General features: G+C 39.3%; 2 protein-coding genes across 2 annotated transcripts; one reads left to right on the top strand and one right to left on the bottom strand.

Moving 5' to 3' along the window:
* Positions 1–6,131: 6,131 nt before the first annotated feature.
* Positions 6,132–6,473, bottom strand: LOC138887051 (uncharacterized). Its single transcript, XM_070168763.1, has one exon. It carries the CDS (start codon positions 6,471–6,473, stop codon positions 6,132–6,134), a length of 342 nt encoding a protein of 113 aa, XP_070024864.1.
* A 2,443-nt stretch (positions 6,474–8,916) lies between these two features.
* Positions 8,917–11,341, top strand: LOC138887050 (uncharacterized). Its single transcript, XM_070168762.1, has 4 exons — positions 8,917–8,998; positions 9,095–9,210; positions 10,435–10,653; positions 11,009–11,341. The coding sequence occupies exons 1-4, from the start codon at positions 8,917–8,919 to the stop codon at positions 11,339–11,341; spliced, it is 750 nt and encodes a 249-aa protein (XP_070024863.1).
* Positions 11,342–26,884: the final 15,543 nt, after the last annotated feature.

Here is a 26,884-nt window from a genome sequence, read left to right as displayed (position 1 = left end):
TTCGGACAGTAGTTGGAGGGCTTCCTTCAGTCCATCCGGAGACCCAAGGTAGACCTACAGAAGTTCGCGGGCCCTGGCGTCTCCCTCTATCTCTATTTCCTGTTTCATTTTTCATACTTTAGAAACAGTGTATTGTTATTTCTTTAGACCTTGTATGTAGAAACTCTTAGATAGTCTGTAACACTGTGACACCAGGTTTTAGGGTATTTGAGGTTTTAAAAGTTGTAATAGACGTAGCCTTCTGACATTTCATGGTTATTTTCCGCTTAATTATTTAAAGTTCTGTTATTTTTATGTTGTTGCTCGTAATTGTTAAAAAGAAGTAATTTGGTAAGGAATTAGATAGTTAAGGGTTGGCTCGCCTAGCTCTCATTAGTATGCGCCATCACGACTCCCGAGGGTGAAAAATCTGGGTCGTGACATAATCCTAGATTATTAATGATTAATCTTCTTATTCTTGCATTTATTCTAATTAATGATAGCTCAAAATATTTGTTGTTAAATATTAACTAAATTACTTATTTTTAGACTTTACATGAACTTATCAATTTTTTTATGCCACCTTTTCATTCACATATCGTAAAATATAAACTATTTAATTTTTACAATTATATTGGTTGAAGAATTGTGATAATATTTTTGTGTAATTTGTCTATATTTATTGTTTTATGTATTGTAAAATATTATTTCTCCTTTTTCTGTCACGTCGAAAGCAAGAGGAGAAAAAAGAACGCAGGTACTAAACAAAGGTTTAGATAAATTATTTGTTTATAATTTAACCATGAAAGAGAACTTAAAAGTGAGACACATATTATTACCGGGACAAAACTTAATTTATATAGAATCTAAAGATTTAACTTTTTAATTTGTGTTATTACAAATCTTCGAGGAATCGTGATAAAATATTTTTGTATTACTTGTTTGGTTTTAATATTAGGTCACGAAAATAACAATAATATTCATAAGATATTCTCACAGAAGTCCTTAGAAATCATAATAAGGCATCTTAAATCTTTTATGGAATAATTTTTTTAATTGAGTTAGAATAACTGGATCAACATTTATATATTTTTTTATTGAGTTTGAATAACTGGATCAACATTTATATATATATATATATATATATATATATATATATATATATATATATTGTTTTTACAGATTTTATAATTCAAAACTATTGTTTAGTAATATTATTTGTGTGATACTTTTGTAATATTATTTATGTGATATTTAATAATTATCTACTCAAAATTATGACTTGATTATTTTCAAAATATTTTAGGATTATTCTTAGTTATTTGCATTTTTAATGATATTGTAATTCTTCCATGGTTATGTCATAACTCACATATAATTCTTAATACAATATTTATCAGATTTTTTTTTAAATTATTTAATCATTGAGATAGAGTACACGCGCAATGCGCATATCCTAAGACTAGTATGTATAATTATATATAATCAATGTATAATCTATGTATATTGGTTAGTTCGAAGTTGACTTTTCTCTATCCTTCCCTTCTAACGTTTACTGCCCAACGTTCTAATCCTCCCCCCCCAATGGTAACCCCTAGTAGCTACACTCCTGCATGTGCTGCTTCGCCGTCGCTGCCGTAGGTGCTGTTATAGGTAAGTTCACTTCTCTCTTTCTTTCCTCTCTCTCTCCCTTTTTCTCTTTCTCTCTCCTTTTTTTTTTCTTTCTCTTTTTTTCCGGTATCTTCTGGCCCTTCTCGCTGCTGGAGTTGTTTTATTCTCCCCATCTTTCTCTGTTCAGGTGGATGCGACGGCCAATCAGGACGTGCGTGTTCCAGGCGAGTTGCTGCAAGTCTGGCGACCCTTGATTTCCGGCGACTCTTCTTGTTTTGCATTTTCCGGTGACTCATCTTGTCTTGCTTCATCTTCTCCTTCCTCTCTCTCTTTCCCTTTCTCTCTCCCCCTTTTGTGTGTGTGTGTGGGGGGGGGGTGCGTTCTATTTCTTTGGACGGGTGCAATATTTTTCCAGTAAGGACGGATTATTTACTGGCATGTGTACAGATTCCCGGCAAGTTTCATTAATTCCGGTGACTTCCGAACAACTTTCCGGCTGGATGCAACATGACTGTCAGTGATCTTGAGAAGATCCGACACACTTCAGGAAAACTTGCTCCAAGTTCTTTCGTTCTATCTCTGGTATTCGTGGTATCAATATTTTTTTCTTTTTTGCTTGCCTGTATCTTTGACATCTACAGTATCCTGTTTTAAATTATATTTAGTTAGACTTGTCTGCTTATATCTGTCTCTGTCTATTATTTATTGTTATAGCTAATACATAGTTTATCTCTGCTCATATGTATCCCTTATTAGCACTTTGTGTACCAGTAGGTTTATGTTTAGTCTATTCTTTTTGTAGCTTTGTGTTGGTCTAGTGGTCGCACCGAGCTATGATAGAGTGAGAGTATGTCCTCAGGGGGGGGGGAGGTAAGGCACCTTCTAGGTTGAGATTGGGGTCATGGAACATAGGGACTCTAATGAGGAAGTCTATAGAGTTAGCAAAGTGTGAGCACCTAATTTTTCCCCGCACGAAAATAACTCCTAAAAATAGACCAAGAATAATTTTAATGGATTTTAAGAGCTTTTCTTTATTTAGTTGCATTTCATGCATGTTTAATATTTTAATAATCATAGAGAAAAAAACCATAAAAATTGTCACATTTTAATTTCATGTCATCTTAGGTTTAACTGCATTTAGAATTTTGATTTCATAAATTAATTACATTTATTAAATAGAAAATCATAATTTTTTTTGATCATGTTACATTTTAGCCTTAGCTTTAAATTAGTAATTTTATTTCATTAGTTTTAAAATTGATTAGTTGTTCAAATATTAGAAATAGTTAATTAAGTTTATTTCATAAATTAGATTTATTTAGGACATATTTTAGGATTTTAATTTATTAAGTTAGGATTTTTAAAATCAAAGAAAGAAAAAAGGAAGAAAATTGGCTTGGGTCTCTATTTTGGGCCACCCAAATTAAATTTAGGCAGCCCAATTATATTTCCTTACTCGCTTACCTGCCAGCCCAATACCTGCTTGACCCAAATGAGTTCATTAAAGCTCAGCGAAAATCAGTTCAAAAAGCAGCAAGAAATAGCCCAAAAAACAAGCTGAAAACCTCCACAAAACAGCTCTAATACAATCCAAAAGCACACCCCTGAACCCCTGTTTTCTGCCTAAAAATGCCATTAAAATGGCCCTTTGTTTTTGCAAAAAACTGCTGCTAGACACAGCAATTAACAATGACAACAACAACCCCGAAAATCAGTTCCAAACCAGCCCCAAACCGTCCTAAAATCACCTGAAACTTTCAGTCCGTCAAGGTCGTCGAGGTCGGCGTACAAATGCTCTTGTCGTGTTGCTGATGTTGGTGTACAATTCTTGCTATGTTTGTGTCACGACCTCGGTTTGCCTGCCGTGAACCATCGTGACGACACCTAGTCTTTACGATTAGTTAAGCCAAAAATGCGGAATATAAACCAATTTGCAGAAGGAAATAATTTAAAGTAGAAATAGAGTAATAAAAAAGCGTTTAAAAGTGTCGCTCGGCTTACACAATATTAACTCTCAAAAACTAATACATTTTCCCAAAATCCAGAAACCCATGAATCATAAGCTACGAATATAATAAAAATGCTCAAACTCTGAAATGTCTACATCAACAGAAAAGATAGAAGGGCTATCACTACAAGATAGAATGAAAAGGGACTCCTCGGTCTGCGGACGCGGCAGATATACCTTGAAGTCTCTGGAGAAGTCGCCTCGCCTCAAGGGTGATAGGACTAGGTCGAAATAGCTGGATCTGCACATGAAAAACATGCGCAGAAAGGGCATGAGTACACCACAACGGTACTCAGTAAGTGTCAAGCCTAACCTCGGTCGGGTAGCGACGAGGAAAGTCAGGGCCCTACTGAGATATAATAAAAATATAAGGTATGACACAATAAGATAAGCAATACAGTTGAAAGCTAACAATAAGAATTTAATACCGGAATATAAGGAACTCAATAACTGAAACAGAGGCAAAAACAATCACAAGGAGATACCATTTTTCATAAGGATACAAACCGAGGATCTCTCAGTATCCCGCACCTCAGTTCAATCATAAATACGTGCAGGAGATCTCCCGGGATGCCGTCTCGTAGTCCCAAAATGATAACACACAGCAGCAATACAAAGAATACTCAAGTAAGCTCAATTTCGTACCAAGTATATAGGTAATTCTAACCTAACATGCTTCACATAATACAATTAAGGCAGTTTAAGCGAATAAGCAATTAAGTCAATTAAACATGCTTTAACTAAGCTAACAATAGGCTTAAATTGCAAGTAGTATAAAATAGGAAAAAGGAACACCATTGAAATTACTTAAAAAAATTGGTTTTTTGACAATTAGCACAAGTACGCACTCATCACCTCACGTACAAGGTATTTCAATTACCAAATTCACCAAATCCTAAGGGGAAAGATACCCCAGACAAGGTTAGGCAAGCCGCTTACCTCGAACCAGCTCAAATCAATCCAAAGCTACGCTCTTGCCACGAGTACTCGACTTCAAATGACCTAAATCTATTCAGTTAAATTTCATAATGTAAATAACACTTCAAGTAACTGATTCTACAAAGAAATTCTAATTAATACGCGAAATTAGGTAAAATACCAAAACTCCCCTCGGGCCTACGTCTCGGAATTAGGTAAAATTTAAATTTCCAGAATCATCACACTCTCACGAGTTCAGTCATACCAAAAGTACTAAAATCGGACCTCAAATGGTTCCTCAAATCATCACTCAAAGATCTCTAATTAGTCAAGCCCTAACACCCAAATTACCACTGATTTTTCTTAAATTTTCATGTTTATAATGATAAAATAACCCCAAGAAAGAGTTTAGGGACCAAAGACCTTACCCCAATGAATTCCTCTAAAAATCTCTCTTGAAAATGCTCCCCAAGGCTTATTCTCGTTTGAAAAGAGGTGAAAATAGCTCAAATTTGCGAAGACAAGAATTTATATGTTTCTGCTCAGCTAATCCGCTTCTGCGGTCATGAGACTGCACATGCGGTCTCACTTTTGTGGAAATAACGTCGCATCTGCGATAATTCACTTAAGGCACTGGGCCGCATCTGTGCTTCTTCTACCGCACCTGCGGTCTCGTAGGTGCGCCCATACCACCGCACCTGCGAAAACTGACTTCCAAGCACTTCGCCGCATCTGCGTCTCCTCAAGCGCTTCTACGATCATGCACCTGCAGTCCCCAATTCGCAGGTGTAGTTATGACAGAAGTTTAGCAGCTGAAGCTGGTCAAACCAACTCCCAAATCTTTCGGCAGCCTCCCGAAACCATCCCGAGGCCCCCAGAACCTCAACCAAAAATACGAACAAGTCATATACCACTATCCAAACTTATACCAATCCTTAAAACACCTAAAACAACACCGAAACCTCGAATTAACCATGGATTCAAGCCTAAGAACTCCAAAATTCTCAAAATACGCTTTCTATCAAAACGTCTATCAACCATCGTCCGAATGACCTGAAATTTTGCACTCACGTCACACTTAATACTACGGAGCTACTCCAACTTCCGGAATTCCATTCCGATCCTTGGATCAAAATCTCACTATCGAATCGGAAACTTCAAAAATTCAACTTTCGACATTTCAAGCCTAAAATAGCTACGGACCTCCAAACTACTATCTGATCACGCCCCTAAGCCCGAAATCACTCAATGGAGCTAACAGAACCATCAAAATTCCATTCCGAGGCCGTCTTCACACTGTTCTGACTATGGTCAAATTTCCAAAACTTAAGCTCTCATTAAGGGACTAAGTGTTCCAAAACTCTCAGAAACTCAAAACCAAATATCACGGCAAATCAAAATAGCAGCTATAAATACGGGGAAAACAATTAATATGGGATCGGGGCATTAATACTTAAGACAACTGATTGGGTCGTCACATCATCCTACACTTAAATATTCTTTCATCCTCGAACGAGCATAGAGACATACCTGATGTAGTGAAAAGATGAGGGTAACAACTGTGCATATCCTGATCGGTCTCCCAGGTCGCCTCCTCGACCGGCTGACCCCGCCACTAAACCTTCACTGATGCAATGTTCTTTGACCTCAGATTTATAACTTGCCTTTCCAATATTGCTACTGGCTCCTCAACATAGGATAAATCCTTGTCCAACTGGAATGAACTGAAATCCAACACGTGCGACGGATCACCTTGATACCTCCGGAGCTTCGAAACATGAAATACCGGATGAACTCCTACCAAGCTGGGAGGTAAGACAAGCTTACAAGCAACCTCCCCAACACGCCTCAACACCTCAAAAGTGCTAATAAACCTCAAACTCAACTTCCCCTTCCTCCCAAATCTCATAATGCCCTTCATAGGCGAAACCCGAAGCAGAACCCGCTCTCCAACCATATAGGAAACGTCACGAACCTTCCGGTCCGCGTAACTCTTCTGTCGGGACTAGGCTGTACGGAGTCTATCTTGAATCACCTTGACCTTCTCCAAAGCATCCTGAACCAAGTCTGTGCCCAATAATCTCTCGGTAGCCCACACCTCAGCTCAATCATAAATACGTGCAGGGGATCTCCTGGGATGTGGTCCCGTAGTCCCACAATGATAACACACAACAACAACACAAAGAATACTCAAGTAAGCTCAATTTTGTACCAAGTAAACAGGTAATTCTAACCTAACATGTTTCACATAATACAATTAAGACAATTTAAGCAAATAAGCAATTAAGTCAATTAAACATGCCTTTTCTAAGCTAACAACATGCTTAAATTGCAAGTAGTATAAAACAAGAAAAAGGAACACCATTGAAATTACTTAAAGAAAATCAGATTTTCAACAATTAGCTCAAGTACGCACTCGTCACCTCACGTACAAGGCATTTCAATTACAAAATATACTAAATCCTAAGGGGAAAGATCCCCCACACAAGGTTAGGCAAGCCACTTACCTCGAACCAGCTCAAATCAATCTGAAACCACGCTCTTGCCACGAGTACTCAACTCTAAATGGCCCAAATCTATTCGATTAAATTTCATAATGTAAATAGCACTTCAAGTAACTGATTCTGCAAAGAAATTCTAAGCTAATACGCAAAATTAGGTAAAATAACCAAAATACCCCTCGGGCCCACGTTTTGGAATTAGGTAAAATTTAAATTTCCAGAATCTTCACTCTCATGAGTTCAGTCATGCCAAAAGTACCAAAATCGGACCTTAAAATGGTCTCTCAAATCATCACTCAAAGGTCTCTAATTAGTCAAGCCCTAACCCCCAAATTACCACTGATTGTCCTTAAATTTTCATGTTTATAATGATAAAAATCACCCCAATAACGAGTTTAGGGACCAAAGACCTTACCCCACTGAATTCCTCTGAAAATGTCTCTTGAAAATGCTTCCCAAGGCTTATTCCCGTTTGAAAAGAGGTGAAAATAGCTCAAATTCGCGAAGGCAAGAATTTATATGTTTCTGTCCAGCTAATCCGCTTCTGCGGTCATGGGACAACACCTGCAGTCCCGCTTTTGTGGAAATAACGTCGCATCTGTGATAATTCACTTAAGGCACTGGGCCGTATTTGCGTTTCTTCTACCACACCTGCGGTCTCGCAGGTGCGCCCATACCACCGCACCTGCGGAAACTGGCTTCCAAGCACTTCGCTGCATCTGCGTCTCCTTAAGAGCTTCTGTGATCACGCACCTGCGGTCCCCAATCTGCAGGTGCAGTTATGACAGAAGTTCAGCAGCTGAAGCTGATCAAACCAAATCCCAAATCATTCGGCAACCTTCCGAAACCATCCCGAGGCCCCCGGGACTTCAACCAAAAATATGAACAAGTCATATACCACTATCTAAACTTATACCAATCCTGAAAACGCCTAAAACAACACCGAAACCTCGAATTAACCATGGATTCAAGCCTAAGACTCCAAAATTCTCAAAACACGCTTTCGATCAAAAAGTCTATCAACCCTCGTCCAAATGACCTGTAATTTTGCGTACACATCACATTTAACACTACGAAGCTGTTCCAACTTCCGAAATTCCATTTCGATTCTCGGATTAAAATCTCATTATCGAACTAGAAACTTCAAATATTGAACTTTCGGCATTTCAAGCCTAAAATAGCTACGGACCTCCAAACCACAATCCGATCACACCCCTAAGCCCGAAATCACTCAATGGAGCTAACAGAACCATCAGAATCCATTCTGAGGTCATCTTCAAACTGTTCCGACTACTGTCAAATTTCCAAAACTTAAGATCTCATTAAGGGACTAAGTGTCCAAAAACTCCCCGAAACGCAAAATCGAACATCCTGGCAAATAAAAATAGCAGAAATAAATACGGGAAAAGCAGTTAATAGGGGATCAGGGTGTTAATTCTTAAGACGACCGGTCGGGTCATCACAGTTTGATTGTTCACTGTGGTTCATATTGTTACACTTGATGTAGCAATGAGAAATTCTGCATTTGAGGTAATTTTGAGATCATTCTTGTAGCTTTAAAATCAACATGAATGAAAAACATAATTCTGTTTTGGGCTTCACTTGACTGAGTTGTTTTGAAGTTCATTGCTATCTCACTTGATGTAGCAATGAGGAAAGCATAAATGACTTTCTTTATTAGAATTAGAAAGAATAACAGTAGAGCATGTCCCCATTCCTTTTCATGCGTAAAAAATTGCGAACTTGCTTGGTTGATGGAAAATAAAAGTTGTCTGTTTGAATGACTATCTAAACCCATGTTTTTTTTCTTCAAAGCATATAATCTTTATTTTTGAAAAAAAAATTATTTCCGCCCAATCAAGGGGCTTTTTTTTTGAACAAAATAAGATTAACGTTGCCATGTGGTTGTTTCAAAAGCTTGTCACTGAGAAAATTTTTGAGCTTGATGAAGTTATGTATGGTACAGTCATGAATGGTCTTTGTAAAAAAGGACATACTTAAACAGCTCTTAGTTTGCTGAGGATAATGGAACAAGGGGATCCCAAACCTAACACTGTTGTGTAAAGCATTGTCGTAGATGCACTTTGCAAAGACAAGATGGTAGGTGCTGCTTTCAACCCTTTCAATGAAATGAAACGGAAATGCTTTCAACCCATGGTTGATGGTTTGTGTAAGTTAGATCAGTGGGAAAAGGTTAGGCTTCTTTTGGATGAGATTTGGGCTTTTAGATTTGATAAGTCACAACAAGGATTATGGTTCAGGAAGATAACAATGAAAATAAAATTTATACTTCATCCACAATTGATTTCCATAACTCATGGTCTCACAATAATCCCAAATTAGTTTTAGGAAATCATGAACATCCGTAGTTTGCTTTAGTTGAGTAAAAATCTTTTTTCCCAAAATAATTCGAGGCGTGCCATCCACAAATGAATCCTATAATCTATGGCACTCACATTAACACCAAAGCTAGTGTGAAAATACTTAGAACATTTATAACTAGTGTAGAACATATTTTGATCGTAGCTTGCTTTAAGCGCGATTAATAATAAACCATCGTGATTATGGGTACGACTCCCGTGACATAGTTACGATGCTTAATTTTTCAAATTCGGGTGTGCATTTCATGTGGCCCGATCATAACAACTTTGAATATTAATAAAAATAAACATGTCGCGAATCGCGGGTGCATTTCATGTAGCGTGTTTTCGGTGTGTTCCAAAACGGCAAGTATACGACAATCGTAACTTGTTCAAGAAATAATTCCATAAATCCTAAAAACGGTTAAAAATAATTAAAAGCGTTAAAAGGAATAAAAATGCACAATAGGTTTAAAACATGTAGTAAATCAGATAATTAGGCCAATTTTAATAGTTTAAGCGACCGTGCTCGAACCACAGAACCTGGGAATGCCTAACACCTTCTCACGTGTTAATAGAATTCCTTACTTAGAGTTTCTAGTTCGCAAACTTTTAAATAAAGTCAAATTTCCTCGACTTGGGATTTTAAAATAAACCCGCAACTTGGGACACCAAATAAACTATCCCAAGTGTCGAATATGAAGAAATTAAATAAATAATCCTATTTCGAATCATGTCACTTTAATTGAAAAAACTCCCTTATATCCCCTCTCGGGTGGTAAAAAAGGAGGTGTGACACAAAGATTCTCCATAAGAGGAAGATTAACATAACTTGTGTCTAGGAGACTAGATGGGTGGGGAACAGGGCTCGGGAGGCTGATGGGTTTATGTTGTGGTATTAGGGAGTGTAAGAAGGAAGAACATGGTAGGAATTTTAGTTGATAAAGATCTAAGGGAGCTAGTTGTTGAGGTTGAGAGGGTGAGCGACAGGTTGATGGCCATTAAGATAGTCATGGGAGGGTATAGTTTGAACGTAGTTAGTGCTTACGCGCCTTAGGTGGGTTTGGACGAGGATGTTAAAAGATGTTTCTGGGAAAATTTGGATGGGTTGGTGTGGGATATACCGTCCACCGAGAAACTTATTATAGGAGGTGATTTTAATAGCCACATTGGGAGGTTGCTTGGGGGATATGACAATGTGCACGGTGGCTTTGGTTTTAGAGATAGAAACGGAGGAGGTACTTCGCTGCTGGAATACGCTAAAGATTTTGAGCTGGTGATCGCTAACTCGTGTTACCCGAAGAAGGCGGAGCACCTGATAATCTTTTGGACTATGGTGGCTAAGACTCAAATGATTATCTAGCTCTCCGGAAATATGATAGAGGTTTATGCATGGATTGCAAGGTCATCCCGAGTGAGAATTTTACGACCCAGCATATGCTTTTGATTATAGACTTAGAGATCAGGTGGACGAGGAAGAAAAGGGTTGTGTTTGGTATACATAGGGTCAGGTGGGGTGCATTGACTAAGGACAAGGCCCAGGAGCTAGGGGAGAAGTTGCTAGCTATGAGGGCCTGGGGGAGTAACGGGGATGGGGGTTGTATGTGGTCTATGACAACAAATTGTATTAGAGAGGCAGGAGAGAGGTGTTAGGAGTCTCGAAGGGTTTTTCTAGGGGCCATAAAGGAGACTGGTGGTGGAACGAAGAGGTTCAGGGAAAAGTGAAAGCCAAGAAAGCGACATATTTAAAGCTAGTAGAGAATATAGACGAGGGGCAGAATAGTGCTAATAGGGAGGGGTATAAGAACGCTAGGAAGGAGGTGAAGTTGGCGGTTACTACGGCTAAGACCGCGGCGTTTAGTCTTTTATACAAAGAAATTAGGGATACAAACGGGGACAAGAAGTTGTACAGGTTGGCGAAGGTGAAAGAGCGGAAGGCTCGGGATCTGGACCAAGTGAGATGATAAAAAACGAGGAGGGTATAATTTTATTAGAGGGGGCACAGATTAGGTAGAGATGGCAGTCTTACTTCTATAAACTCTTGAATAAAGAGGTAGATAGGAGCATTGTGCTAGGGGAGTTGGAGTACCCAGAGCGACAATGAGATTTTGGGTGCTGTAGATGCATACGAGTGGGGGAGGTTGTAGGGGCTATGCATAAGATGAGTAGGGGTAGAGTGACTGGTTCAGATGAGATCCTGATAGCATTCTGGAAGAGCGTGGGTAAGGAGGGCTTGGAATGATTTGCTAGGTTGTTTAACGTCATTTTTAGGACGAAGAAGATCCCTGAAGAGTGGAGACGGAGTATGATGATCCCGTTGTATAAGAACAGGAGGGATGTCCAAAACTGCAACAACTATAGGGGTATGAAGTTGTTAAGACAAACAATGAAAGTGTGGGAGAGGGTGATTGAAGGGAGGTTGAGGAGGAGTGTGTCCATTTTCGATAACTAGTTTGGTTTCATGCCGGGACGGTCGAATACTGAGGCCATTCATATTGTGAGGAGATTGGTGAAGCAATATAGGGTGGTGAAGAAGGATTTGCATATGGTGTTCATTGACCTGGAGAAAGCCTATGACAAAGTCCCAAGAGAGATTCTATGAAGATGTTTGGAGGCTGGAGGAGTGCCTGTAGCATATACTAGAGTGATTCAGGACATGTATGATGAAGCTAAAATACGATTTAGTACAGTAGGAGGAGACTCTAACTACTTTCTAGTTGAGATGGGGTTGCATCAGGGATCAACACTTAGCCCGTTTTTGTTTTCCTTGGCGATGGATTCATTAACACGACACATTCAAGGGGAGGTGTCTTGGTGCTTGTTATTTGCGGATGACATACTCCTAATTGATGAGATGCGAGGTAGTGCTAATGAGAGGCTAGAGGTCTGGAGACATACTCTGGAGTCTAAGGGTTTCAAGTTGAGCAGGACCAAGACAGAATACTTGGAGTGCAAGTTCAGCGGTGTTACCTAGGAGGCAGACGATGATGTGAGGAATAATACGCAAGTCATTCCCAAGAGAGAGAGTTTCATGTATCTGGGGTCTATAATATCAGAAGGATGGGGAGATAGATGAGGATGTCACATACCGTATTGGAGCAGGGTGGATGAAGTGGAGGCTCTTTTTCAATGCCTTGTGTGATAAGAATATGCTATTGAGACTTAAGGATAAGTTCTACAAGGTAGTGGTTAGACCGACTATGTTATATGAGGCAAAGTGTTGGCCAGTCAAAAACTCCCATGTCCAGTAGATAAAAGTAGCGGAAATGAAGATGTTGAGATAGATGTGTGAGAATATTAGGTTGGGTAGAATTAGGAATGAAGTTATTCGGAACAAGGTGGGATTGGTCCCTGTGGAGGCAAAGATGCATGAGGTGAGGTTGAGATGGTTCGGGTATGTTAAGAGGAGAATCACAAATGCCCCAGTCAGGAGATGTGAGAATTTGGCCTTGGGAGGTGAGATGAGGGGTAGAGGTAGGCCGAAGAATTCTTGGGGAGAGGTGATCAGGAGGACATGTCACAACTTGAGCTAACCGAGAACATGACCCTAGATAGAAGGGTGTGGAGGTTGAAGATTAGGGTAGAATGTTAGTAGGTAGTCGTACGTTTCCCTTTGTCTTCTCTAGTTCGATAGTATTAGTACTAGTATGGTACCCCTTTTTTACTTAGTTTTCTATATTTGCATGTCTTGTTTCATTATTACTTGCCATCGGTAATTCCGTAGTTTGCTAGCAGTAGTTCGTTCATATTCTCGTTTGCTGCCTTGGATTTAGTTTTCTAAATATATTGTCTTGCTATTACTTGTTATCAGCACCTCTTTCATATTCTCTGTTGCTATCTTCAATTTAGTTTTCTAATTATTTGTCTTGCTATTACTTGTTATCAGAGATTCTCTCACATTCTTTGGCCGAGTGTCTGTGGGAAATAGTCTCTCTGCCCTTCCAGGGTAGAGGTAAGGTTGCGTACATCCAACCCTCCCTGGACCCCAGTTGTGGGATTATGCTGGATGGTTGTTATTGTAATGTATAATATATGTATATGACTAGAAAAAGTAAAGAGTGAATATGACTGACTATTTATATAAAGATCCCTTTTCATTTTTAGCCCGACGACCCTAAAGAATTACAGGAGATAGCCCAAACATACAAAACATATGCATTGATTATGTATATGATATATATATATATATATATTTGGGCGCCTAAAATTGAAATTATCCCTTTAGAACATTGATGTTTAACTATGAAATGAAGCAACTTTACGGCAAGTTTGAATCTTTAAATGACTAAAGTTGAAGGTATAAACAAAGTGTTTATACCAAAAATTTTTGGATATAAATACGAAGGAACAATTCAGACTTCAGTTGCCAGGTTATATATGTGGCCTAGTAAATTGAACCACCATTGCTAAGTATTGGGCAAGCCCAAATGAGATCTAGAAGCTCAATATTACTCTAAGTAATTTAGCATAAATAAGTTAATATTACTCTAAGTAATTTGGAATAAATAAGCTAAGTTTTTATCCTTAAAACTGAGTAACAATTAAATTTGTACGCGATTAAAAGGAAATGTGATTTAATTTAATTGAATGATCTTAGAACAACGAATAATTAAATTAAAGAGAGAATAAATGATCATACCAATCGTGATGGAACAATCAAGCCTAGTTTTAAGTTGAACACTGAAAATTGGCTCCGATCGAGCACTCGATATGAGCTCGGTTGTAATTAAAGAAGAGAGTAACTGAAGAACACTTTGAATAATAGCTAGAAGATAAAAATAAACTTTATTGCTTTGATGTGTGTGTCAACAATGGTTTAAAATTAAAAAATTCTCTCTTTTATATAGTAGGGGAATTTCAATCCTAGTACAAGCTAAATAAGGTACAAATCTTCTTTTTTCGGTAAATGTCGATTCGTAGTTGACATCAGACGGGATTTGCGCCGTAATATCCCGTTGAGGGAGAATATTAAGACTTCCTGCGCGTCATGCTCAACCGTTTCTCTTTTTCCTTGGTCTTGAAACTTTACTTGGTCCGGATCCGTTGATTAGCCGTGCCCCATCCCTGATGCATTTGTTTGTCCCCAAAGCTCTGAAACGAGGGACCCTTCGGCTTCGTTCGAGGTTGCGTCAAATCATGCTTCCCTCTCATTTCCTTATAGGGGAATCATGGGTAACATTATTCTCGATTTTACCCATACACGGATAGTCCCCTAACTTTTTCGGAGAGCAGATTTATTGACGCGACGAGAAGTGATTAGTTGACCTTGGTTCCTTTTTCTGTACGCTACAATTGGGTCGACGGGCCAGTGAAACGTCCCACCACTCACGTCATTCTAACTTCGAGCACGTGTCAGCTGCTGAATGAGAAATGTCATATATAAATTACCTCTTCTTTATAAAAGCTTCGATCCTTTTTTCACTTTCTTACTTTCCGATTTCAGAAATTCTTTATTTATCCCCAAACTTTTTACTTGCTTTTAACCCCTTCAAATCTTCATACATTGTTCTTCATATCCTCATATCTTCATCCTCCCATCTTCAAATCTTCATGCTTCATCCTTGAACCGTTAAGTTTGACCTTCAAATCTTCATCCTCATCTTCAAATCTTCATACCTCTTTCATATATTCATATTTCCCAGAAGTCGATGTCGATGACTTCGAAATTTGTGCCCTAACAGACCATCCCTTCAATTTCTAACCAGGCCATGGATGTTGAGGTGGCTGTACGTGAAGTGGCCTCGAAACCTCTTCTAAAGAATTTCATCCCCGGAGGCTGCTCTATAGAAAATGACTTTAAGGTCGAAAAAACCTTGAGGCAAGAGGATCAAGGTGAGGAGCTGTGGAGGTACATATGCTACATCACCGAAGATACGCTCCCTACTATTCACAAGGACCCTCTATGGGAGGGAAAAGAAGTAGTAGTCCCTAGTCTTGATGAGGACATCACCACATATGTGGAAGGGTACCTAACTGTTTATACATAGCCCTTCACACTTGACCCGGTAGATACCATAGTCCTCGATTTTTGAAAAAGGTACAAGGTATGCCGCGGGAAGATTCACCCATCATTTTGGAGGATCATGATCCTCCTACTCCACTTTGTCAATAACACTAAGGCACCCCAATTTACCATAGACCATCTGCTTCATCTCTACAGTCCCCGAAACTTCTGAGGGGGATTAATCTGGATCGTTCGCCGGGCAAAGAAAGTTCCATTCTCGAGCATTGACTAGGATGGGGATCGAGGCTGGCAAGGGAGATTTGTTCTGGTGAAAATCGAGGATCTCATTCTCCTCGAGTTCCTGCCGTTGCCTAAAAAGTGGAACCTAGCCCATAAGTTCCTCTCCGTTTTAAGTATTTAGAATTTCTTTTGGATTTTTGTTCTTCTTTCTCATCGCCTGGTTCTACCATCATGCAATAGTTTCTCGAGTCTCCAATGCAGTTCCACACTTCAGAGATTGGGCTGGGGGGATCTGCAAACAACGTTCGTACTTCGAGCGCAAATGGCGCAAACTCTCAAAGGGTAAATGGGAAGCCCGTTCCCATGATGATTTTTCTCCCCCCGATCAAGTTTTCATTTTATATTCAACTGTCATTTTTACTAAATAAATCCTTCTCTTCCTTTCGAAGGTTTGCCTTAGACCACTAAGCTCCAGGCAGTGGACGAAGACGAGGCTTCGTCCTCTTCTGCTAAACTCTCTGCTCCGGGACAGCATGAGGCCGCCGCAAAGAAGGAGGAGAAAAAGAGAAGAAAGAGGAAGTCTTCAGGTTCCCTCGACACAGACGCCGAGTATAAGAAGAAGAGGGTAGCAGTTTGGGTCCAAAAGAGTAAAAATAAGAGTGCCCAGGCCAGGGTACTGGACCCCGAATACCTTCACTAGCTTAGGGACTACCTTGAAGATGCCGACTTGGAGTTTGTCGCCCATAGGTCGTCCATTGAAGAAGAAGAGCAGGCAGTATCTGGGGGAAGTGATCGAGAGGTCTAACCCTCTTTGGATCAAGATCCCTAAGGAAATCCAGTGGCTACGGCCTCTCGAGAATCCACCCCTATTCCGAGAGAAGATGTCGGTGCCATAGTCATGGAGTTATCGTCTCACATAAAGTCTTTAGTTGATGAGGCTCAAGCCATCAAAAAGAAACAAAATAAGACATCGCGGGCCGCAGACGAGGCACTCAACCTATTCTTTGAGGGCATGGACATCGGTGAATTGGAGGACTACTCCGGATTCGGTCACCTAGATATCCCAAAAAAGATGTGCCGTCAGACAGGCCGAGATCGAGCCCAAAGCTAGTGATGCAGTTCCCCGCTCTGAGCATGGATCTCGACAGCAAAAGAACGACTGTGTTTAGGATTTGGCGGATGCCCAGGTGCTGTCCGGACCAGTTAATATGGCCAGCTATCTTTGTTGCTTAGTGACCGAAGAGGATCAGGCGAAGATTAACGAGGTTAGTGAATCGAGCCTCTTCAACGAGGCACAACAAGTACTGGATCGGGTATGCTTCTCTTTCTTCGTATCCTTCATGTAGCTTATTTAACCTTAGCGTATTTTCATGATTTCATTAGTTTGTTTTTCATGCCTTGGTGCTTCATCATGAAAGCTTCCATCGGTCTTGGATGGAAGTAATCCAGCTCGAATTTGAGCTCAAGGAACAGATCCGGCAGAAGGACATGTACAAAGATCTCAGCGAGTAAAGAGACAAGGCCCTCAAGGACCTCCCCATTCTCCAAGCTGAGCTTGGAAAAGCTCAAAGGGAGGCCCCATCACTAAAATGGGAGCATGCCATACTGGTCGAGAAGGTAAGGGTATTTGAGATTAATATTAGGTTAAGCATAGTAGCTAATGCCGCAACCTCACAGGTCTAAGAGAATATAGACCTTATCGACCAACTTTGGATCGAGATGAACGAGCTCAAAGCTTTGGCCGAGACATTGAAGAGTAGGATGAACCTTCTGGCCTCAGAAAAGGAGGCTACCAAAGAGTAGTTAGCATCCACAAGGACCAGCTCAGGGTGATTAAAGATAAGGTCGACAAGTGGTCTCGACTGAATGATGAGCTCCGATCATAACTAGGTTCGACTATTTCGGAACAGGACGACCTCAGCCGGGAGTATACCGCGTTGAAGTCCAAGTTAGAGGTAGCTTCGATTGATTCCTCCAAGGTCCAGGATATGCTGGACCAATACAAGAACAACGTGGAAATAGCCGAGGCCCACTTAATAACAAAAGCCGAATATATAAAATGGCTATCCCAGAGGGAGACTCTCGAGGAGATTCATGCCCGGAGGTTCGATCTGTCGGCCGAGATTGAAGAGTCCAAGAGGCTCAAGGCCAAGGCTAAAGAGATATATGAGTCCGAGGGTTCCGACACTGAATCAGGCTCTGGTGAAGACTAGGCGGAGATGCCTTATTTTATTTTTTGTTTTCTTTTGTACATTTTTTTGTTTATTTTGAGGCCGTTTTACCCTGCCTTTGTAAATATTTTTGGAATATATATAAAAAATTACCTTCGGTTATACTGTATCTTTTACTTTTCAGTATTCGTTTGCAACTCCTTATTTGAAGAATGTCATAAATACCTTAACATAAAATTGGACATAATTTAGAGTGCTCGTTCCCCCAAAGCCCGAATGAGGCCTGGTTTCGGTAAGACCTCTGAGCTGCTTAGGCTTTGGAATATCTGATAAAAAATAAGACTTTAAGATAATTGAATATTTCAATCAGACACAATGGTGTTTTGTCGAGGGTGACCTTTTTAAATAGGTTTTAATCATATGTAAGGACCTTACTTTCTAAGTACGGACTTGGATGTCTTCGAGTCGTTTTAAGTTAGCCGTAGTCTTTCATGTTTGGGCCCTTCCTAATAGGCTCGGTGCCTCTGGGATTGGATAGCCCGAGTTGTCCAATCTATTATCGGACAATAGTCCCCAACTCAGGGATGCCCGTGGGTTCTAGGATTTTGGATCCATTATTTGCTCTAAATAACTCAACGAATATATCGATGGTGCAAATGCGAAGTGATGAAATATAGAGGGCAAATTTCTTTCATTGATTTGCATGTAGAGTACATGATCGAAGGCGCAGAAGCTTTCTGCCATGGCGAGAATGAGCTACATGGGTACAGTTCGTTTGACCATTTGACACTTACAATAAATTATAATACTCAAGCTTTGGCTTTTAATATCAAATAAGAATGCCTTATAAGGATCCTAACATAGGGCGTAATGGCTCTCCCAGTATTTGAGACTGAGCTCGTGAGGGCTCGAATATTATCGATCCAGTATGGGTGGTCAGCAATTCTGGCCTCAGGCCGGTCTTCAAAACTAAGGTAGCACATTTTATTATTGCCTCGTTAAAAATCTTGCCGTAAAATCCACTTCAAAAAAATATCGGTCCAAGGAAAAAAGAGTACAACACGTGCTTTTAGACCTAATTTTCAAATTTATCCTCGACCGAATACTTGCATGAGTTAGTCCACGGCATAACAATTTTCAAAGAAAATTGTGTTCATATCTTAACAGTAGTACCACTTTAAGTGTGCCACATTCCAGTTATTCGGTAGGTATATACCATTTCCTAACTCGAGCTTATATGAACCTCTCGGTTATACCGGCAACTCGATACGGACCTTCCCAGTTCGGGCCTAGTTTCCCATCATTTGGGTTTTTGGTGTGTAGCCTAACTTTCCTTAATAACAAGTCTCCATCTTGGAAATATCCATGGTTAGCCCTTCGATTGTAGTACCTCCCCATTCGCTGCTTTTAGGTAGCTAACCTGACCCGAGCGACTTCTCGCCTTTTGTCCGATAAGTCAAAGCTCGTGGCCATGGCCTTGACATTTGACGTCTCGGTAGCGTACTTGAACCTTAGGCTTGGTTCCCCCACTTCGACCAGGATTAGAGCTTCCACGCCGTAGACTAAAGGGAACGATGTCGTACCGGTGCTTGACTTTGAAGTTATTCGATATGCCCACAAGACTTCGGGCAAGATTTCTTTCCACTTTCCTTTCAAATCGGTCAATCTCTTCCTCAAGTTTTAGAGTATAATTTAATTTTTTTTACTCCGATTGACCATTCCCAGTAGGGTGGTAAGGTGTTGATAAGATATTTTTAATTTGTGGTCTTCGAGAAACTTACTTACCTTGTTGCCGACCAATTGCTTCCCGTTGTCACAAACGATCTTTGCCAGTATCTCGAATCGGCATATTATATGATCCCAAATGAAGTGATGACCTCTTTCTCCCAAACCTTTTCAAACTATTGAGCTTCTATCCACTTGGAGATATAATCGGTCATGAGTAGTATGTATTGGGCTTTACTAGGTGCCTATGGCAAGGGATCGACGATGTACATCCCCCATTTCATAAACGACCACAAGACCAGGTGAAGCATTTCCCCTAGTCGATAAATCATTGAGGCGTGGCTTTGGCATTTGTTACATTTTCGAATGAGGTATTTCGCATCCTTCTCCATCTCGTTCTAGTAATAGCCGGCTTTGGTCAATTTTCAAACCAGGGATTCCACTCCTAAATGGTTTCCACAAGTACCTTTGTGTACTTCTCTCATGGTATAGTCGGTCTCCCATGGACCCAAGCACCTAGCTAGTGGCCCGAAAAAGGATCTTCTATACAATTTCGTTGACCAAGCTAAACCTGGCAGCTTTAGCACATCGGGACCTTGACTTCTTGGGATCCAATGGCAATTTTCTGTTCTCCAGGTAGTCTATGTATTTGTTTCTCTAGTACCAAGTCAAGATTGTTGAGTTCACCTCGGTGTGACCATCTTCTACCACCGAGTTCATCAACTATACCATTGCTCTGGAGTCAAATTCATCAGAGTCGACCGACGACCCCAAATTGGCAATTACATTAGCCTCGTTATTTTGATCCTGAGGTACGTGCTATAGAGTTAATTACTTGAATTGGTGTAATGTCACCTGCAACTTATCTAAGTATCTCTGAATCCGTTCCTCTTTTACTTCAAATGTCTCGTTGACTTGGTTGACAACAAAGAGGAGTCATATTTGGCCTCAATCACTCCGGCCCCCAGTCTCTTAGCCAGTTCTAGACCTGCAATCATAGCTTCATATTGGCTTCATTTTTAGTCAATGTTACAGTTCTAATAGACTACCTTATTACGTTACCCGCAGGTGGTTTCAATACGATGCCCAGTCTAAACCCCTTCGTGTTGGAAGCACCGTCTGTGAATAGGGTTCAGATCCCTAAGCTAGTCCTCGAAGTGAGAAGTAATTCCTTCTCAACCTCAGGGATCAAGGCTGGCGTAAAGTTGGCCACGAAGTCCGCCAAAATCCGAAATTTTATGGTGGCTCGGGGTTTGTACTTGATATCATACCCACTAATTTCTACGGCCCTATTACGCCCTGAACCTGGGAGGCGTGGCTGGCACTCGGTGTCGTACTAGCCCGAGCGAACCACTCTTTAACTATTTTTCCCTTCTAACTATCATGGGCCAACATGGTCATAACTCGTAATGTATAAGTATAAGTAGACAAACATTGTATCAATGAACCATCATTCTTAAAACATGAATACATATGGGCCATCAAGGCCTCTAACATACTGTATGTAACGAACCGACTGGTTATTTTTCTTTTTAGGACTCTGTTCCCCTAAATAAGACTTTCCATGCTTGCTTTAACTAATTTACGACCTGTGAGGATGGTTGGTTCGGGATTTTGAAGAGTTTGGGTTGAAATAGGCACACTTGATTCCCTAAGATTTTCTTAAAAAGCTAAGTTTGACTTTGGTCAGCATTTCGAGTAAACGGACACAAAATTGTGTTTTGACGGTCCCGGAGGGTCTTTAGGAAAATATGGGACCTGGGCGTATGCCCGGAATCGAATTCCGAGGTCCCTATCCCGAGTAATGAATTTTCGTTAGAAATTTTTAAACTGAAATTCTAAGGATTCAATGAAATTGAATAATGCTTGATCAGGTTGGTATCAAACCCGTATGTTGGTTCTGGAGCCCGGTACCAGTCCAATATAACGTTTAAGACTTACCTGCAAAATTTGGTGTCAATCCGAGTAGCTTAAGTACGTTTCCGCGCGTTAGAAGTGAATTTAAGAACTTGAAGTTCATAGTTTGATTCAATTGGTTTTAGGAGATGATTCTTAGATTTAGCATTGTTTCAGGCATTCCGAGGGTTCGAGTGAGTCCGTTTTATGATTTTAAACTTGCTGGTATGCTCGGATGGGGCCTGGGAGCCCCGAGCGTCAATCGGACGAGGCTCGAGTGAAGTTGGAAAAAATGGCAAAAAGCTGAAGTTCTATCTATCTATCATAACCGCACCTGCGGTTGGTTAGCTGCAGGTGTGAGACAGGAGATGCGGTCTACATATCACAGAAGCAGCCAAGGGAGGGAGCCTAGGAACCGCAGATGCGGATCCTTCTCCGCAGAAGTGACTTCGCATCAGTGACTCCAATGCCGCAGAAGCGGTCCCAGCCCCCTAGCCCAATTCCGCAGATGTGGACCCCCTCTCGCTGAAGCGAGACCGCAGATGCAGTCCCTTAACCGCAAGTGCGTAAATCGCTGAAGGCAGTGCCTTCATTTAATACGGGAATGTGTCATTTCTGACACATTTCCACCATTATTTGGGCAATTTGGGAGCTTCCAAAGAGAGATATTCCACCTAGCATCTTGAGGTAAGTTCATCCCACTTATTTCTAATTTAATACTTGAGTCATGGGTAGATTAACACACAAAGATTAGGAAAAATCACAGGGTTAGAGAAAAACCTAGGGTTTTGATAAATGTTAGATTTAACCACAAAATTTGTTATGAAATGAAGTAGAAATCATATATTATTGGTCCTTAGGTTATGAAGAACAACTTTCTTTGAAAAATTTCGAAATCCGGACATGTGGGTCTGGGGTCGGATTTTAGGAAACTTGTGTTTAGGGTTTGAAAATTTCTGTAATAGTTAGAATGCGAACTTGTGAGCTGGTATAGAATAGTTCCTACCTCGTTTAATTTGTTTTGGATCGTTTGGCTTCAAATTGAGGGTTTAAGCATGTTCTTGGTATTGGAAGTACGCTTCGGAGCAAGGCAAGTCTCCTTTCTAACTTTGTAAGAGGGCATTGTCCCCATAGGTGTAATAATTAAATAAATTACCACTAAATGTGGGGGTTACGTACATACTAGGTAACAAGAGTTCGTACGTAGCTACTACTATGTTAATTTCTCGGGTAGTTTAGGACCCATATCATGCCAAATTTGTAAATGCTTATATCCTTTCATGCTAAAGAAATCACTTAAGATATGCTAGAGACTTGAAAATGAACCTATGTGAACATATGCACTTGTTTGTAGGGGTGTGCATAAAATCCGAAAAACCGAATTCCGAACCGGACCGAATTAATTTGGTATTTCGATTTCGGTTTTTTCGTATTTCAGTCTAATTGGGTATTGCAATTTCGGTATTTCGGTATGGTCCTCGATATTAAAATTCTGAAATTTCGGTATACTGAAATACTGAAATATCGATTTTTAAAAGATATTTTCTTAATTCTTACTGCCCACCCAACCCATCACCCCAGCCCCAACGCCCAAGCCCATCTTAATTCTTATGCCCAAGCCCAAGCCTAAACTCTAATGGTTAGCTGGTTACTGGTTACTGGTTAGGGCATTATCATTTAGCAATATAGAGTATAGTACAATTGAGTGGCGATTTGGCGATTTGGAGATTTTCGACTTCCTCGCGATTTACGACTTCCAACTTCTGAGCTCCGACTCCTCACTCCTCACTCCTCACAAATTCCGAGTAAACGAAGACGATGTTGTTGCGAACTTGCGATGATTTCAATTTTCAAAGGTATGTTTCTACTTTCTAGCAATGGAAATGAATTTGATGAAGATTTCTAGCGATGTTCTTTAGCAAAAATTAATTTTATATTCTAAACTCATTTTTTTGGATCAAGTGTTTGATTAGGTATAAAGTAGGTTGACATATGAGAATCCTATAAGGTGTAGTAGTAGAACAGGAAATGAAGATAGTAATTTTGTGAAATTTTTTTAGCACTAAGCATTGGCAGTTGTGTATAGATATTGATTGAAGTAACTGATACATGAAAATGATTTTGTAACCTAATTTATGTAGCCCGTTGCACAAACTGTAGTAATTGTATCTTACTAAAGCTAACTGGATAGAAACTATAGTAATTTCTGCTGATGCTGCTCTCTGTTCTTTAGCGATGGACATAGTACTCTGATCAATTTTGGATAGATCATATTGGAATTTGTATTTGACAGCATAAAGATAAATGAAGATGATTACAAAAAGATTTTGTTTTCTCTTTCTATTTTGTTAAAATCTTCTTTAGACTTAGTGGAATCTTCAACTTGATTTAGACTGATATATGACTATATGTTAATCGGCGGGCTAATGGACTCAATATTGTGTTATTGTTAGCATCTTTAAAGAACTGCTAGTGTTATTGTTAGCATCTTTTAGCTGTTGCAAGACCTAAAGCTTGTTGAATGTTGATTGTTAATTTGTGTTTATATTTGTTTAATTTTGTATAGATGGCAGATACAAGTAGAGTAAGTGATGTTGGTTCAAGTGAAAGTTTACCTATTACGGTAGATAGTAACACCAACACCATTGATACTCAATATTCCAAGAAAAGGAAAGCCATGCAACCTAGGTCTGACGTTTGGAACCATTTTGATAAATTTTAGGTTAATGGGGTTGGGAAAGCACGATATCGATATTATAAACAAGCTTATGCTGCTAATTCATCTAAGAATGGAACAACAAGATTGAAGAATCATTTGCTTAATGCAAAGAATACCCACTTAACATTGATAAATTTTCAATCTTGCCAAAATGATGACGGATCAATTTGGAAATTTGATCAAAAAGTGGTTAGGAGGGCCTTAATTGAGATGATAGTTATTGATGAACTACCATTTAGCTTTGTAGGAAATGAAGACTTTATGAAGTTTATGAGAAAAACTCAACCACTATTTCATCTTCCTTCTCGTAGAACAATAACAAGGGATTTTTATGAAGTTTACGGTGAATTGAAGCAAAATCTAAGAAGGTCTTTTAGAGAAGCACAACCAAAAATTTGCCTCACAACAGACACATGGACTTCATTACAAAGAATAAATTATATATGTTTGACAGCCCACTTCATTGATAGGGATTGGAAGTTGCATAAAAGAATACTAAATTTTTGCCCTATCACTTGTCATAAGGGTGAAGAGATGGCTAAAACTATTAGGGATTGTTTGCTTGAATGGAAATTAGACAAGGTTTTCACTATTACTGTGGACAATGCTTCTTCAAATGATGTTACAGTCAAAGAATTATCTAAACAGTTAGATATGTGGAAATCTAGTATGATGAGTGGTAAACATCTTCATGTGAGATGCATGACTCATATACTAAATCTAATTGTGCAAGATGGTTTGAAAGAACTTGATGCTTCTGTGACACGTGTTAGAAATATTATGAGGTATATGAGATCTTCGCCTACAAGGGCCTTAAAGTTTAAAAAGTGCTGTGCACATGTAAAGGTAGAATTTACTACAACGTTGTGTTTGGATGTTCCTACTAGGTGGAATTCTACCCATTTGATGTTGGATACGACACAAAACTTTGAAAAGGCCTTTGACAAGTTTCATCTTTTTGATGATGGATTTTCTGCTTATCAATGTTCTCATCTTTGTGAAGATGGTAGTAGTGCAGGTCCTCTTGAATCTGATGATTGGGTGAATGTGAGGAATGTGATAGAGTTTCTTGCAAGATTTTACGAGCTAACTAAAAAAGTTTTAGGTTCACGTTAGGTCACTTGTAATTCTCATTTTGAGGATGTATCTGAACTTTATTGTCATTTGAAAATATATTTAGCTAGTAAGGATGAGCATTTGTGAAAAATGGCTGAGCGAATGCAAGAAAAGTTTAAAAAGTATTGGGGTGAGCCTAAGAAGATGAATAAAAAGATTTTTATTGCTTCCGTCTTGGATCCACATAATAAATTTGAATATGTTGAGGGAGCACTTAAAGAACTTTTTGGGGAGGGAAAAGGGAAGAAATTAAATGTTGAGGTGTATGCTTATATGAATTCTTTATTTGGAGAGTATGTAAAAACGTATTCAACTGGATCTTGTCCTCAATCTCCATCTAGTTCTACTTCATCTAACAACACATCTAATACATCTAGTGGGAGTGTTATAACTGCATAAAAAATAAGGACGAAGCTTAGCTTGAAGAAACAAAAGGAAGATAATGGAAGTGGGAGTGCTAAATTGGAGTTGGATAAATACATAAGTGCAGAACAAGAGCCTTTTAGTGAAGAATTTGATATCTTGAGTTGATGGAAAACACATGCTCCTAGATTTCATATTCTTTTGGAGTTGGCTCGTGATGTGTTGGCCATTTCAATTTCTAGTGTGACATCGGAATGCGCATTTAGCACCGGTGGCCATATTCTTGATTCATTTAGGAGTTCATCGACTCCTAAATATGTGCAAGCTCTTATTTGTGTTCAAGATTGGCTTAGAGAAGAGAAGAATCCTATTAGTGTTGAAGAAGACTTGAAGTATCTTGAGGAACTCGAGCTTGATAAGCTTTAATATTTTGTGTATATTTTAGTTCAAAATAATATATCATGCTTTTTTATTTGTATGACATATTTGGTCGAATTATCTTTAGATATGGAAAATAATGGAAGCACTACTATCATTGTTTGATGTATAGTTGCAATTTGCAACTTGAGTGGTAAGTTTAATACTCTATTTGTTTGGTGATATACTTAATACTTTTGTAGTTTTGTATTATTATCATCATAATATAATATTCTAACTTATGATTTATATTTTTTTTAGGTTCAAGTGCAATCATGCCCCGTGCTCCTAGAGTACGCTGTGATATTTGGGATTTGGGAACACTTTGAGGTGAAAGAAGATAACAGAGAAGTTTGCAAAGTAGAGTGGAAGTATTAAGTCTATAATGTTAATCCAAAGAGGAATGGAACAATTAGTTTAAGGAAACATATTAAGCGTTGTCTTGCGCGTCTTCCTGGAATCCATATTTAAGAATGCAAGCACTGTATTTAATTCTGTTGCTACTGTCTGTTAGAGTCTGCTGCTCTTGTTCACTGGTAAGACTAAAGACTAAGTTAATTCTGCTGCAACTGTTGCACTTTTAGAGTCTAAGTTTTTGTTTAATTCTGCTGCACTATATTAATTGTTAAACTTGAATTGTGGTTATTTGTGAATTGTGAGTTGGGCAGAATTGGTATTTGGTCAATTGGCAGATTTGAATTTGGTCATTTGTGACTTGTGAGTTAGGAAGAATTGGCAGCATTGAAGTTTGAATTGTGCAATGTGCATTGTGCAGTGCACTTTGAATTTGCAGATATGTTAATATTGTTGTGTAATGTGTACAACTATGTTTATGTGTGCAATTTTGCATGTGCAAGAAACTTTGGTCCCAGTTAATGTTTCTTTTTTGTCAGCCAATCTTACTTCAAATATTGTT

Source organism: Nicotiana sylvestris, chromosome 3 (assembly GCF_000393655.2).
Source record: "Nicotiana sylvestris chromosome 3, ASM39365v2, whole genome shotgun sequence".
NCBI classification, from domain to species: Eukaryota; Viridiplantae; Streptophyta; class Magnoliopsida; order Solanales; family Solanaceae; genus Nicotiana; species Nicotiana sylvestris.
The sequence above is the reverse complement of the archived record's forward strand: the minus strand, read 5'-3'. Positions and strand labels throughout refer to the sequence as shown.

What these genes read in the sequence shown, in the direction of transcription:
- LOC138887051 (XM_070168763.1), bottom strand. Translation starts at nt 6,473, where the DNA reads ATGGTTGGAGAGCGGGTTCTGCTTCGGGTTTCGCCTATGAAGGGCATT.
- LOC138887050 (XM_070168762.1), top strand. Translation starts at nt 8,917, where the DNA reads ATGTGGTTGTTTCAAAAGCTTGTCACTGAGAAAATTTTTGAGCTTGAT. An exon ending in TACAGTCATGAATGGTCTTT is followed by an intron (nt 8,999 to 9,094) that starts GTAAAAAAGGAC and finishes GCATTGTCGTAG; the next exon opens with ATGCACTTTGCAAAGACAAG. An exon ending in ACGCTAAAGATTTTGAGCTG is followed by an intron (nt 10,654 to 11,008) that starts GTGATCGCTAAC and finishes AAATTGTATTAG; the next exon opens with AGAGGCAGGAGAGAGGTGTT.